We start from the raw sequence: 14,700 nt of genomic DNA, 5'->3' as shown, positions 1-14,700 counted from the left end.
TGAAATGTCTTGATACCAGAGTTAGTACATGAGACTCGCGAATGACCGCTGCAAGCGCGAGCAAAATTAGAAGAGAGAGTCGAAGCACGTGACTAGGCCTGTATTCTGTGAAATTGTACAAGCGCGCGTTCTTGTAGTTTTTCGTATTCAAACAAAAAACGATTATGCAATTGATGAGATACGTGGTGTTATACTGGAAGCAAAATAAAGGTAAAAAAGCCACACTACCCCCCCCCACTAGAGCTTTGACCGTGAAAGCGAAAACGCTCGAAGAATTGAAGTTACGGATCAAAAAGTTGCTCACTTCAAGTTCCGTAATCAGCAAAGTGCTGAGGGAAACGGACGCGTCGTCCGGAACCACTAGTGGAAGGAGTGAGGTTGGCGGGAGCGATATCTTGGGAAGGTGCGGGTGTTGTTGGGATAGCAGGATTGCTGAATGTGGTCGTGGGTACTTCGATGTCTGCAGGTTTAAGATGTACAATGGAGACGGTATCGTGCCTTCCGCTTCTCTCTAAAACAAAGTATTTGGAGTAACGTTTGATAACCTTTAAGGGGCCATCATAACAGGGTTGGAGGGGTTTCCTCGTTGCGTCATGTCGGACAAGTACAGATGGTCTGGAAGAGAGATCGGCTGAGATGTGTTCTGTCCGGGTTGATCGTCTTGTCGGTGTCGAACGCAGTTTGGACCTAAACAGGTGACGAACGCGACGGGTGATTCTGGCTGTGCGCCAGAAGGAAAAACCAGTTCACCGTGTAAACGCAAATTGTACGGAATACTAGTTCAGCTGGTGAACAGTGAAGATCCTCCTTAATAGTGGAGCGAATAGCAAGCAAAACGAGGGGTAAGAGGACCATGAAGATGGGTTCATTTGAGCAGTCAATACAGCTTTGAGTTATCGATGGAAGTACCACCCAGTGCTGAAAAAATGAAAAGGCAACCGTTCCAGCTGAAGTATCCTAAAGGAGTGCAGCTAATGACCAATGGGTAAATGATCGACCATGGTAAGGAATGAGTGAAACCGTTTGATGGGGAAAGTGGACCAATAATGTCGAGATGAACGTGTGTGAATCGAGCATCAGGAACGGCAAATGAACCGATAGGTGAGTTTACATGCCGAGTTACTTCACTACGTTGACAGGCAATGCACTATTTGGCCCAGGATGTCAGATCCTCAGTCATGAAGGGCCATACAAAGCGTGCACTAATCAACTTCCTGGTTGCTCTGATTCCTGGATGAGAAAATCCATGGAAGTGGTCGAAAACAACACGTCGAAAAGCTTCGGGGACGATTAGGCGAGCTGATCCGGTAGACATATCACAAAAATGGTTCCGGATTGGAGGGATAACGGAATTGAAGAGACTTGAAATGAAGGGAACGATAGAATGGGCAAAAAATTAGGATCACTGTTTTGAAGGTTCGCCAGCTTGGCTAGGTTCAACTGCTTGGAAGGGTGAAGAGCTTTGATGTCAGGACGGGATAGGGCATCTGCGACGACATTGTCCGAACCTGGAGTGTACCGAATGTCGGTAGTGAACTGTGAGATATAGTCGAGATGGCGTATCTCGCGTGGTGAATATCGATCAGGTTTGGCGTTAAAGGCATACGTAAGCGGCTTGTGGTCGGTTTGAATGGTAAACGATATACCTTCTAACAAGTGCCGGAAATGGCAAATAGCAAGGTAAATTGCGAGTAATTCACGACCAAAAGTACTGTAACGTGCTTGTGCAGCCTGCATCTTCTGCGAGATAAAAGCTAGTGATTGAGATGCGTTGGTAACAACTTTACGAAGTACAGCGCCGATGGCAGCGCTTGAAGCATCAGTTGTCAAAATCAGCTTTTTCTTTCGTGAGTATCGAGGAAAGATGACTTTGTGGCGTGAGCAATGGCTTGCTTGGCTCTTTCAAAAGCGGTAATGGTGGCGGGGGGAAGTAACAGATTCTTTTTTGGAGCCAAGTAGATCGGTCAGTGGCTGCAAAATGTCCGCACCATGAGGGACGGATCGCCGATAATAGTTGATGATACCAATGAAACGACGAATTTGGGTGAGAGTGGTGGGTATGTGAAAAGACTTTAGGGCCAAAATGCGATCGGGTAATGGTGAAAAACCTGTGACGTCAATGTGGTGGCCAAGAAAATCTGGGCTAGTAACACCGAGTAAGCATTTTTCAATGCTTAAACGTATGTTGTAAGTGGAAAGACGTTCAAACACTGCCCTGAGATGAGCTTCATGCTCAGTTGAGGAGGTGCTAGCGACTAAAACATCGTCAAGATAGGCATACACAAAAGGTAAACCACGTAAAACCTCGTCCATGAAACGTTGAAACGTTTGAGCTGCATTTCGAAGACCAAAGGGCATATGCGTGAATTCAAAAAGGCCAAACGGTGTTGTGATGGCTGTTCTAGGGATGTCATCCGGAGCCACTGGTATGCGGTAGTATGCACGTACGAGATCGAGTTTGGATAAAATCTTTGTGGCATAAGGTACTTGCGAAATCGTGGATATGTGGGGTGGGATACCTGTCTGGGATAGTAGCGTTATTGAAAGAATGGTAATCTCCACAAGGTCTCCAATCACCTTTAGATTTCTTGGGTACCATATGTAAGGGTGAAGACCGATGACTCCATGAAATGCGGATGATACCGAGTTCAAGCATGTGTTTGATTTTGTATTTCGCGATTTGTAGCTTATCCGGATGAAGTCGGCGGGCGTTTGTATGGGTAGGTGGACCTCTCGTATGGGTGTGGTGAACAACGGAATGAGTGACCGTTTGGGTGTGCTGACTTGGATGAGTAAGGGTTGGAGAATCCCCAAGCATGTCAGCAAAATATGAATCAGGTAAGATAACTCGGATACCTGTGGATGAAGTTGGAGCACTAATTCTGTTGACTGAGAAGGAAGCTAGCAGGTCCAAGAGGCGTTTGTGTCGAAACATCGACCGATAGGTTGTAGTGGGTCAGCAAGTCTGCAACAATGATAGGTGTTTGGACGTCGACCAAAAAGAAGATCCACTTGAAGGCACGTCGCAATCCGAGGTCAATGGTGAGGGAACGATCGCCGTATGTAGCAATGCAGGTACCGTTAGCGGCTTGTAACGAGTAAGATGCTGAACTGAGAATTGGATTCTTATGTGGTAGCACATTAACTTCAGCTCCCGTATCTATGAGGAGACGTAGACCACTTGAACGATCGGTGGTGTGGGAAAAGCGACTAGTGCTAGGAGGGCTACAGACAGTCATCGCCGTTACTGACTGGCCGGGGTGTTTAAAGGGGTGTTGTAACGCGGCTCGGAGGAACAAGGCGGTTGGCATTTGCGTGCTTGGGGACCGAAAGTTTGGTGATACCAGCACCAAGAAGGACTGGTAAGAGACAACGATCGGGATCGTGAAGGTGGTCGACGCTCGTTGATCTTTAGCCGTTGTAAGCGATTGATCAAAGTATCAAACTTAGCTTGAAGTTGCTATATGGAAGCAAGAATCGGATCAAAATCTGTAGAAGCAAGGGGGTGTAGGGCGGGAGACGGAGTTTACGGGGTTACTGGGGTAGGTTTCGTGGATTTTATCGGCCATTTGGGCTGACTGCTCCAAGCTGTGGTCATCAACGAAAGCGCTGATGGCGCGAAACATTGAGGGTGCAAGTTTGTCGAGCCACAGTTGGGCCATCATTTCCACCGCTCGCTTACGGTCGCAGAGGAGACTGCGCATGTGGCGAAGCAGTTGTGATGGTGATCTGTCACCAAGTTCGACAGTGGTGAATAAATCCCGAAGCATCTTGTTTTCGGACTTCCCTGTCCTACTGATGACGGCCGCTCGAAGGGCGTCATACGGATTTTCCTTGCGAGTATCTTCCAACAGATCTTCCACTTCTGTTGCAACATCACAAGGAGGACATAGGAAACATAAGAGAATCGGATGGCTTGGGAAGTGATGAGTCTGCTAGTGAAAACGGCTTTCACCTGGTGAAACCATACCATAGGGTTGCGTGGATTATAGTCTGGCAAACGTATGCCAATCGCATTTTCGACTAAATCCGCTGAAGCAAAGTGTGTTCCCATAACCACCGGGCCAAAGAAAAAAATTACGACGACTTGAAAGGAAACATTTTCAAAAAACTATCTAGAAACACTCGGGCTGATCAAACTACGTTTTAACCGGGATGTGACAAAATGGTCTGGTATCACGAGGACAACGACTCACCAATGCAAGCGGGCTAAAATCGCCTATTAGATTCGTTTAGTGCCAGAGTTTTCTCTGTTTTTTCTGCCTCACTGTTTATATTAATTAGTTCTGCAGACACCGAAATCGCAGGCTATTCATTTTGAAGGAAAAAAATGATTATCATCGTTTGAGTTTTATTCAGGGCTTACGTAACACAGTGTGAAAGGGTGTAACGCAACATGGCTGTTTAATACAGTCAAAACACGATATAGTCTCTGATTCAGGCTGCTTTTAACGGGTAAAATCCTCTCACAAATATGCATAGTGCCTTGTTCCCACTGTTCGGAGTGTGGTTCCGCAGATAAAAAACACGGGTTACACAACAAACTATGTTTCCCCTTCCAATGACCCAGAAAAATGATCCGAATACAAAATTACGGCAAGCACTAGTAGAGCTTTGTTTATCATTGCCACTATGCACCCCGACTAGTCAGGCGCATGGAGGGCCTGATGCACTCGTCTCAATTGTTAGTTGATGCCAACAAGGATGCTGTTTTTCGTTACAACCTTCAAACTTTTACCGAGTTTTGGCTATCCTGCCTTGATTTCCGCCATCCAGAATGGAATTCAAAGGCACCACTTTTCTAAGAAGATGATCTCTTTTCTAAACAACTCAGGATATACAGCACATGTTATTGATGAATAGGCGTATCGAGAATGGTATCATTTTTAAACCTGAACTCAGTTTGGCAATGACGGAACGCTTAAGGTCAATTAAGTTAAGCAACATTGGACTTTATCATGCCTGCTCAGCAAAAGGTCTGCTTGCTTGAAGTATCAACATTAACAAGAAACCAATATCTCCCCTTGGTAAACTGCATTTTCTCGCGAAGTTGACGCTTTTGATATATGGATAGACATTCGTGTTACAATAGCTTCCGCCAGACATGTGTTTTAGCCTTTTGGATGACTAGGACAAAGATTCCTGCTACCAACGAAGTTAAAGTCTAAGCAGTAAAAATATATCTCATTTCTAGAAGTACTCTCACTTGTACATTGTTTTAGTTTCACAGGGGACTCAACTGAATCTAACTGAACAGCCCGTTTATGGTTATCCGCAAATGAGAATATTTACTGAAGTCTTCCAGTTTCTGTTCGAGTAAAACATAAGATTTCGAGAAGCTCGGGGACTGTGTCTAACTAATCAGCCCCAGGAGGGCACAAAACAGGTAGTAGGCTGCTGAAGAGAAGCACTATGCGTAGTGGTATGTTTATTTCTCTTACTTCCCTTTGCAGTTTTACTTGTGGATCATTCCTTAAACGTTTGATCTCTACGACGAAATTTCAGCATTCACAGACAACAGCACAGCAAGGTTGAAGACACAAGAGTGTTCACTTTGGCAGTTGTGCTAATCGAGTGCGAGTTACGCCTAAGGACTGAATCACAATCTGATTCAACCTGACGCAAATCGGAAAATTTCTCCTTCCGCATTTATACGACTGCTAAGTAACTCACTTATCGAGTTATTAAAAAACGCGTGAAGCTCATCCAGAAGGTGTTACAGCACAACGCTACCAGCCAAACTGTGGTAGAGATGCCAGTTTTCAACAGCTGGAGGTATTACGCGAACCAACAGGAGCAAAATTAGTTGTGTATATTGTAGCCTTCAAAAGGAAATGAACCTTTGAACGAAGTGATTTTTACCTAACCCATAAAAATGGATCACGCAAAAATCGTGACTAGCTGTAAGTGGCCCGGTTCTAAACAAGATTGCTCTGCATTACTGCCTCTGCTCAGACAGACGTAATAAACAAAAACTGATTTACAATTGATAATTTATTCAAGCTAAACGAAGAACTTCTATTTACCAAAGCTTGCTCACCCAGTATATTGTTTTGTATCCTCGGGCACCACACAAATCTAGCTGTCGTCGAGACGTTAAATTCAACTAAACAGTGAGCAGCTGGACAGAATATCAGAAGTCTAACAGATTTTTGAAAGATTCATGATCTTCCAAATCGTCAGTCAGTTTCCAGCTAGAAGAGATGAAGTGTTTTTGGCGCCTTACCAACAGCAAAACTGAGATTCAGGACCAGATTAAAGGCGTAATTTGGTTGTTCTCGTACTTGACTTTTCTGCGCCTTCTGAATGGTCCTGGGACAAACGTTCGTCGCTCAGATTTAGTTTGTTTTGTCCAACCACTTTTATAATCCTTATGTCCAGTGACTGCAACATCTAAAGTGTACTTGATAGCTGGAGCAATTATGTATAGCTGTCATGATGTGGAGTGCAACTATGATACTTTAGTTTGTCGGCCAAAGGAAAATACGTTTCAGTAAGGGAGATTTTTAAACACGTTCCTTCAAGTGTCGCTTAAGAAAAGCAACAAGAACGGAGCTACAAACAAACAATAATAATTACTTGAAATGCTTTTTGAATTTTCGATAGAGACTTCGCTCTTTTAGTGAAGCCAGCCACTGCTAGAAATTTTAAAATGCTATGCAACCGCTTCATTCGTGCTGGAAATTATCAACAGTGCGCATCTCACAAAACTCAGAGTTTTGAACCAAAGATCTGACCATGGGTTGAACACAAGCGGTTGGTCACAACCGGCTGAACTCTTACTTGGACAAGATATAATGCCGTTAATCTTTCACTTAAGGGAACCACACCACGTGATCACGTCCTTGAATGACGGCTTCCCAGAAATTTTCATTCATCTTGGAAAATTATACTCCTTCTGAACTATTTATTAACTGATGTGATTTAAGGAGCTTTGGTAATTTTTACAAAATGAGGTAAACGTAAAATTCAAAAACAGTTTCACAGTTTTGTAACGTCGTAAATGAATAGGACCTCATACAGTCGTGCAGAACAGTGCAGAAGCATGATTTTTTCTTGCAGGCGGAAACTGCAATGTAAATTTCTTTGGTGGTTCAGAAAGAGTAAAGTAATCTTTGCCTCATTAACATATATCTCAGAACTATCAAGAGTCACTGACTCTCAGGAGAGAAGTGATTCCCAAAACATACAAATTGTTTTCAATGTGTTGAATGAGGTAAATAATAAATTTTTAGGCAAGTGACTTTTTGTATGTTACTTATATCCCAAAACATATTCTATTGAGTTCAGTGCTCACTGGGCAGATAATTTTTCGTCAAGTTATCATCATCTTTGACCTTAGCTAATGAAAGGTGCATTTTCCAATTCATCATCGCGGTCTTATTACCCAGCATCCTCAAATTTTGTGGCGTTCCAGCAAGGTGAGGACAATGAAATTCAATCCCTTACAAAAATGGAAATGTCAGGTTCTTGTGTTACAAGAGCCACTGAAAAATTAAGTCAGCTTTTTCCGCCTTAACAAACTATGCTTGTTATGGCTCTGTGAACTACGAGTACGCCTTTACCTTATCATCAGTTGTCTCTTCACCCTCGGCTTCTTGTAAAGGATAGCAACGTGTGCTTTGACCGCGGTTATGTTGTGTAATTATAACCGAGGATTAATTTTGTGCGATAGCGACTTAATTCCATTGGTTGCATGCTGAAGACGGTTTGAGTAACGACAGTGCCTGACTCCATATTTGGCTGTCGCTCGTTCCTGTTAATCCTACCGCAATCGCCAGGCAAAACTGCTCTTGGCCTGTAGAGCTCTCAGTAATAAAATGCAACGACTGCATACAGACTTGCTTGCTTTTTGGTACCGATCATGCCTTAAGCCTAACCATCTCAAACCAATCAAACGTGCGAACAGTGCTACAATCAACTCTATGGAAGCACCTTACAACTGTTGGCTGTCAGCTTGTTTCCCTTCCATTTTTGTGACATTCAACAGCATGGATTCTATCAGCTTACAGTGATTGATATGGAGCGTTAATTTTCCTTAGGTAACCATCAAACAGTCAATGAGTACCCGAAAGTTCTTTCTGTTGTTTTTCGTCCTTCCATAGGGAGACGATGAGGACTCTACTCATTAATCTTTTGTAGCTTCCAAAAGTCATCTTTCAGTGTGTGCGCTAGTGGCATGCAACAGTAAGACACTTAACTAAGCACTTTCTAGTGAATGTGAAGTAGGAGTTTCAAGTTACCTGGAAAAGCTCGCCGGTTAGGTCCTACCCATTATTTACACAAACAGTATCATTTATTCGGCGCTTTAAACACACTGTGGAGTATTTCATTTTGGGTCGATGGACAAACAGAAAGCTTCCCTCAACGGTCACTTGTTCGGGCACGAAATGCTGGTGTTCTCAAAAGAAAGCAAAGTTTGTAACATTCAGCTTTTCGGTACTGCAACCATTTGATATAGCCATGAGCTACGACGGCCGAAAATTTCGAGTTCAGCCAAATCAATTGTGGCTGACTTCTACCCTTCATATTGATATGCCTCTCTTTATTCTTTTTTCAAAGCAAATAATGAAATGGTCCCTCATTGAAAGTGAAAAGTGTCGGCCTAACTAAAGAAAATTAACTCTTTGTTTTCCTCTCTTTTAGGATGACACATCTCGATAGGGTAAACCCACTTCGTATATGCCTATTTGGCTTGTTTTTCAGTTTGGTCCTGATGCTTGTAGCTGGTCCTTTGAGCACGGACCCTCATAAGAGAGAGTGGCTTGCACTTGGTCAGTTGCATGGGGTACGTTCTGCTCAGACTGTTCACGAAGAATACTGCCAAACTGATCAAGATGAACAAATGGAGGACAAAAATGACCATAACATTCCGGATCGACCGCCCTTTGTGCAGTCCGACTATCTGCCAACGCCAATGAATATCAATATTTTCGAACAAATGTGTCGCATCAGTGAAGGTCGAAAGCCTTCCGTTAATCCATGTACGAACCATGACTTTCCGTTGCTGATCAACGCACCTGGACTCTGTCTGCCTAATCAGCCTGTTGACTTGCTGCTTTTGATCAGTTCAAATGTGACCAACTATGAACGGCGTGATACCATACGCCGGTTTTGGGCCAACGCAGCTTGCTGGTTGGGTGCAAAAGTTAAACACCTGTTTCTGTTGGACACATTACCCCCAACAGCTTCTACAGACCAAAGCGCAGTGGAAGAAGGGGATATTTACAGTGACATAGTACAACAAAAATTTGTAGTTACTCATGAAAATTCCACCTCCTACAAATTGTTGCTTGGTTTTCGCTGGACTTTAGCCTACTGTCCCCAAGCAAAATGGCTCATGTTTGTGAATGACGACCAGTTCGTGAATCCCTTCAACACGGTTAGCTTCCTTTTGTCAGTCAGTGAAGCCATGCGACAGCGAGTTGTGGTGGGTTCGGTCTGGTATGAGCCTTTTGCCCGCAACGTGGACTCTTTCCTATACTTTAACGGGAATCGATCTGCACCGGATAAGCGTTATCCAACATTTGTGGCGACCTCTGGTATGCTTGTTAGTTCCGTGCTAGCCGCTCGCATATACTTGACCATGCGCTTCACTCAGCTCGATACACACCCAGATCTGTTCTTTGCCCACGTTCTGCGCAAACTCTTTATCCTACCCGCACACTTCTCGGACATTTACGCACATAATCGAATACCTCAAGATGCGCAAACATACGAGCGTGCCATACTATTCCCTAGTGGCGGGAAGGCCAATCAGTCGGAGGCCTGGGAACTGCTCAAATGTGGCAAATACTGCCAGTAACTTGGTTCTTGTGGAAAGCATTTTCCGAGTGCAAAATGAACAAAAAATATGCCCGTCGAAATTACAATCATGTTTGATAACTTTTATCCTCCTCGTGCCCAGCTGGTCCGTTACTTACCCATGTATCTGGAAGGAAGAAATGATATAATAATAAACCGTATATCCCATCTTTACTTTCAGGCCTGGATTGATATGATACTGTTCAGTGATGTCCAACTAGTTTCCTCACAAATGTGGGTGTCAGTAAGTAGAGAAAAGGGAGTTTCGCAAAAGTTGTTTCCTGGTCAGGAAACTCACCGTCACTCAAAGGCAACACAGTCGAATTTTACCGCATATTCTAGCAACACTAAACACCATGTTTGGCCCCAAATGTTGTGCTTTATTTTGTGGATAATTTGTGGTTTTTGCAAAAACGCAGAAATAAAACAAATGTTGCTCACTTCCGCTTTTAAATTTTGCTGTGTACGCGAATTTCAGCAGACCTTCGATGCCATTTAGACCGTCTTGAATGCGAATCAACAAGCAAGCAAGAAACACCTATGCTTTCTGTAATTCTTAAAGTACATTTAGCTTTTGTAGAAACTCTCTGGTACTTAGGCTACCAGAGTTAATGGACTCACTTTAGCCCTGCATGTCCCAGGCGATGCCGAGCTATATTTTTCACATTTTTGAATGAGCGACCACACATAAAAAACAAAAGACAACTACGGGATAACGATGCCACATTTTATTAACAATTCACTCAACTTCCAATCTGAGTGCTCAAGCCGTCAGCAGACTTCGACATCAATGTTAGTTGAGCTTTTCACATCCAAGTTTTCGCATCCAAGTTTTTGTGCAAGGTGTTGGTGAAGTTGTCCAAATGCAGATACAGCACCACGGTACGGAACGATAGTGTGACTGAGTAGGTCTTAACAATCCGACGAGTCGATGATAGCAGGCAAGTACGCAAGAGCTTTGTGCAATGTATAAGGTACTGAGAAGGTCACCTACAGTGCCGCCAACGTAATCAGCGGTGCGATGACGGCGATACTGTATTCTTTTGCAGCAAATTTTTAACCTTTGTAAGCCGCTTTAAGGTATACGCGCTACCGTTCATGAAAGTCATCTAAAGGGTTACGGTCTAAAGGTACGGTTCTGACACACCAGGTGATAAGTGCCATTAACGCATTCAGCTTGGACTGGTTAGATCCTATATGGTGAATTTCATGAAGCCATTCGAACAGTTCCGTGTGGAGTGGTCTAAATGACTTTAGTTTGGGTTTTCGTACCCACGCTTCGATATACGCTTCTCCCTCCTCGTTAAACTGAACTGGTAAAGTGAATCAAATCATGTCTAATGGCTGTTTCAATCATGTTGAGAACTGGGTCAGGATTCGAGCTTTGGTATAGGATAATGCTGGGAAGCATGCACATTGTGATAGGCACCGGTCTGTCTTGCCGATACAGAGACAAGCGAACCGGATAAACTACGCTGGCACCGCTGAAGGAGGATTCCTCTGATAGTTTGATTCATGTGCAGTAATGCACTGTCGTAGACTTTCACTCAAGGTTGCATTCGATTCGCTTGATATCGTTGACTAACTGATCACTGTGCCTATGGTGCATCAGTCTCGCCGCAGATGCGCAGCTCTTCACATCGGAAAAACAAACCAGAGTCTATCAGACCACGTGGCTCAACACACACTATGGTAGACCCCTAGAGCAGTAGCGCAGCTAATTCCCTAATGTCGGTGATCAACCCATAACCGAGTCTGCTCAGTTGCCAGGCTCCGCCTGCAAACGCGTCGTCAGATAGTTTTCAAAGATAAGTTTCCTATCCTGTTAAAAAAACCCGTAATTTTCTTCTGCCGGGGAGATCTTACTCAACAGGACTCACCAACCAGCACCATAAGTACAAAGCGCACTGAACCGTTTCATCTGGTTTTCATGATCTTTATCACTTGGCACTGTCTAACTGTAAGCATCTGTCTGTCCTACTTTACCACCCGCCAGCACTTTCATGAGCACACTTTGTATGTACGGTGCACCGCCAGTATCCTGCAACCTTATATCCGCACCAACACTATGAATAAAACGGATGTGATGTGGAAAATATACCATTTCTAATTCCCCAGAGAAATGCTCCAATTTTCAGGGACATTTCTTATGGTTATACTGAGGGAAGGAGTAGGTTTGAAACGTTAAATGCACAATTGCGTGTATAATAGGGTCACGAAGGTGTTGTTAGCCCGGTGTGTGTGCTGGTGCATACGGCCGCTTTCCGTATGTGGTAGCATCATTTCCGCCAATGACGTGGATGAAAAACAGTAGCACTGAATAGCAGTTTATTGAGAAGGCCTTTGGATTCAGTAACTCACTGTATCACTATTGTAATTTAAGGAATTTGGTGAAATGTCCCGAATAGCTGAAAAATAGTACTGATTAAACTAAGACCGCTTGAACTGTCCCCCGCAAGGGGTCATCTTTCCAATGTTAGTGAGGGTGACTGGTTCGTTGAGTACGCATTACACTGACTCCTCACTTGCTTGCCTCCACTTTTCATCCCTTCAGTTTTTCTCCATCGGTTGACCTGATCGCTTGTAGTCACAGCTCTTCAGGTTTTCTGTCGGTTGACCTGATCGCTTGTAGTCACAGCTTCCCCTGCTGGTGTGTTTGTTCTTAACCCTGGGAGATGAGATGGACTTGTGGGTATACCGACCCACAAGTGATAGGTTAACATTATGGTTGTGGGAGGGGCGGTGTTTGGCCTGGATACGGTGCGGAAGATATGATCCACGGTTGGTGTGCGTGCGGTCTGACCATGCCTTCCCTCGCCCATCTTTGACTGGATGTGCGTTGTAGAATAAACCACTGTGGAAATCACTACAGTCCAACGCTCAGATTGTTTCGCGTGCTTACAGATTGTGTGAAGTGAACCTGCTGTTGTCCGTTTTTCCGCATCAGTTGACCGCGTGGGATTGGTTACAGGGCTTTGAGGGATTAGTTCAACCATATACTCGTCATGAATGTAAGCACAATAATGGTGCGCACACACATCTTTAATGAATGAACGGATGAAAACAAAACGCAACGCACGCCAGTGGTTCAAACAAAAAAGGTCGCCTTTTTTGTGTCCAAGCTTCGAAAGCCTGACTGAGCAATTAGTGACAAACGGACACGTGCGGATGCTCACAAGACATCCGGGTGGGGAGAGACAGTGGCAAAACTATCCAGCACAGGTGATACACGAGATACACTTGTTCACCGGCCAACTCCGACTGGGATGTAGGACAAGTTACAATAAAACCCGGTGTTCTTTCTCCTCATAATAGCTTCATGTCTGTAAACATGTTTATCTTGACGATGAAGTACAGGCACCTTAGAATGGATATTTCTCAGAAGATTCACTCGTTAAACAGCTTTTTGCTCGTATGGGACAATGGTGGAAAGTGTTATTCTTACACCGCTTAGTCCTCTACGACTAGCGCCTGATACAGTTGAATTCCGAATAAATCGCATCTCCATTGAGTTTGATGAAGCTCAGGCTTAGTTAGCTGAAAGTACCCTAGAATAATGTTACCCGTTGAAATGACTAGGAATTTCGCCTTTTAAACTACATACATCCCCAGGCCTCTTTTACCTAACAAAACTTTATCCGGAAACTGCAATTATGTGAACGCCAATTGTTCGCGTGTCCACTGCGTCTTCCACAAATGTGTCTTGCGTGGGCCAAGAAAGTCATGCTTCCATATGTTATTTCGTACCTTTGAGAAGAGAATGATTCGAGGAAATTTCAAAATATTATGCCATCGCGCATTCGCTGCCATCGTGCACGGTTACCTGACTTTGCTCGCAATGTAAAAACTAATAAACGTGGCAAACCCCGAATATATACTTGAAAGCTGAAGTACTCAGTGGACAGCAGTTTCCCATAGTTGCGTCCGACAATAATTATGAAGCAATCGAGACCGGACATTCGTTGATAAAGTTCGAATGGGGCAGCGGTGCTTTGAAGAGGGGACAAGAAGCCGCGGAGTCGATTCAGGACGGTTTTGTTTTAGGCATAAAGCCTACGGCCTATACAGGATTTTCCCAGAAGTTGGGCTGCCGTTCAATAAACTCAAGGATACACCTTATGTCGTCTCAACAAAATTCACAAAACGACCCAGTACGGAATTCGGGGTGTCATAACGGAAATCTAGGAATGATCCTATGTGAGACTGAGGTGTTTTAAGGGCTTTTTAGCCTGTGGCCTTGAACCGATAAAACTTTGCACACTACCCAGGGAGTGTTTAGCTTGTCGTTTCATATGAACTTGAAGATGACACAAGTCAACTTAAGTAGTATATATACTGTGAAAACTAATAGGCCGTTTCAGTACATAACAGGCGCAGTATAGAATTTCATGCAATATGACCTGCCAAGGTTGGTCTCGTCTAAAGCGTGGTTGGTCTCTTTCTGAGTTTTACGTTACGGAGAGAAAAACGAACTTTTGTTCTACATTAAGATGTTATACTGTACTACTAGAATCTCCTTCAGTGACCACTGAGATTTTTCTGTCCCATCAAATTTTTGCTGATATCTTTTCGGGTTTAGATCGATGGCTGTGATAGCCGAATTACCAGTTAAATTGTCTTCTGCTCAAAATTGATCAGTAAAAGTCAGTTTTGGGTTACAAACTTATTTGTGAATCAAAGTTTTCGAAAGGGGAGAATAAAAAAAAGACGCAGATGAATAGCTCACTTAGGGTATTTTTTAATGGGCGCTATGAACCTCAGCTTTGAACTGTTCGATATTCAACACATAAAACTACTTCTATTCTATCATACATTATTAAAAAGTCGACAGAAATACCTAGGCATATCATTATCGATTTTGCTGTTTTTAAGCTCTTCAGGAAGCTTTACTTCTGA

The 14,700-nt window shown here is 43.7% G+C and overlaps 1 protein-coding gene across 1 annotated transcript; it reads left to right on the top strand.

Moving 5' to 3' along the window:
* Positions 1 to 8,647: 8,647 nt before the first annotated feature.
* T265_10233 (hypothetical protein) lies at positions 8,648 to 9,805 on the top strand (the record flags this gene model as incomplete). Its single annotated transcript, XM_009176547.1, has 1 exon — positions 8,648 to 9,805. One exon carries the CDS (start codon positions 8,648 to 8,650, stop codon positions 9,803 to 9,805), a length of 1,158 nt encoding a protein of 385 aa, XP_009174811.1.
* Between the last annotated feature and the right edge of the window lie 4,895 nt (positions 9,806 to 14,700).

The sequence above is a fragment of the Opisthorchis viverrini genome (assembly GCF_000715545.1).
Source record: "Opisthorchis viverrini unplaced genomic scaffold opera_v5_344, whole genome shotgun sequence".
Classification (NCBI taxonomy): domain Eukaryota; kingdom Metazoa; phylum Platyhelminthes; class Trematoda; order Opisthorchiida; family Opisthorchiidae; genus Opisthorchis; species Opisthorchis viverrini.
Note: the sequence above shows the minus strand (reverse complement) of the source record. Positions and strands in the feature narration are given on the sequence as shown.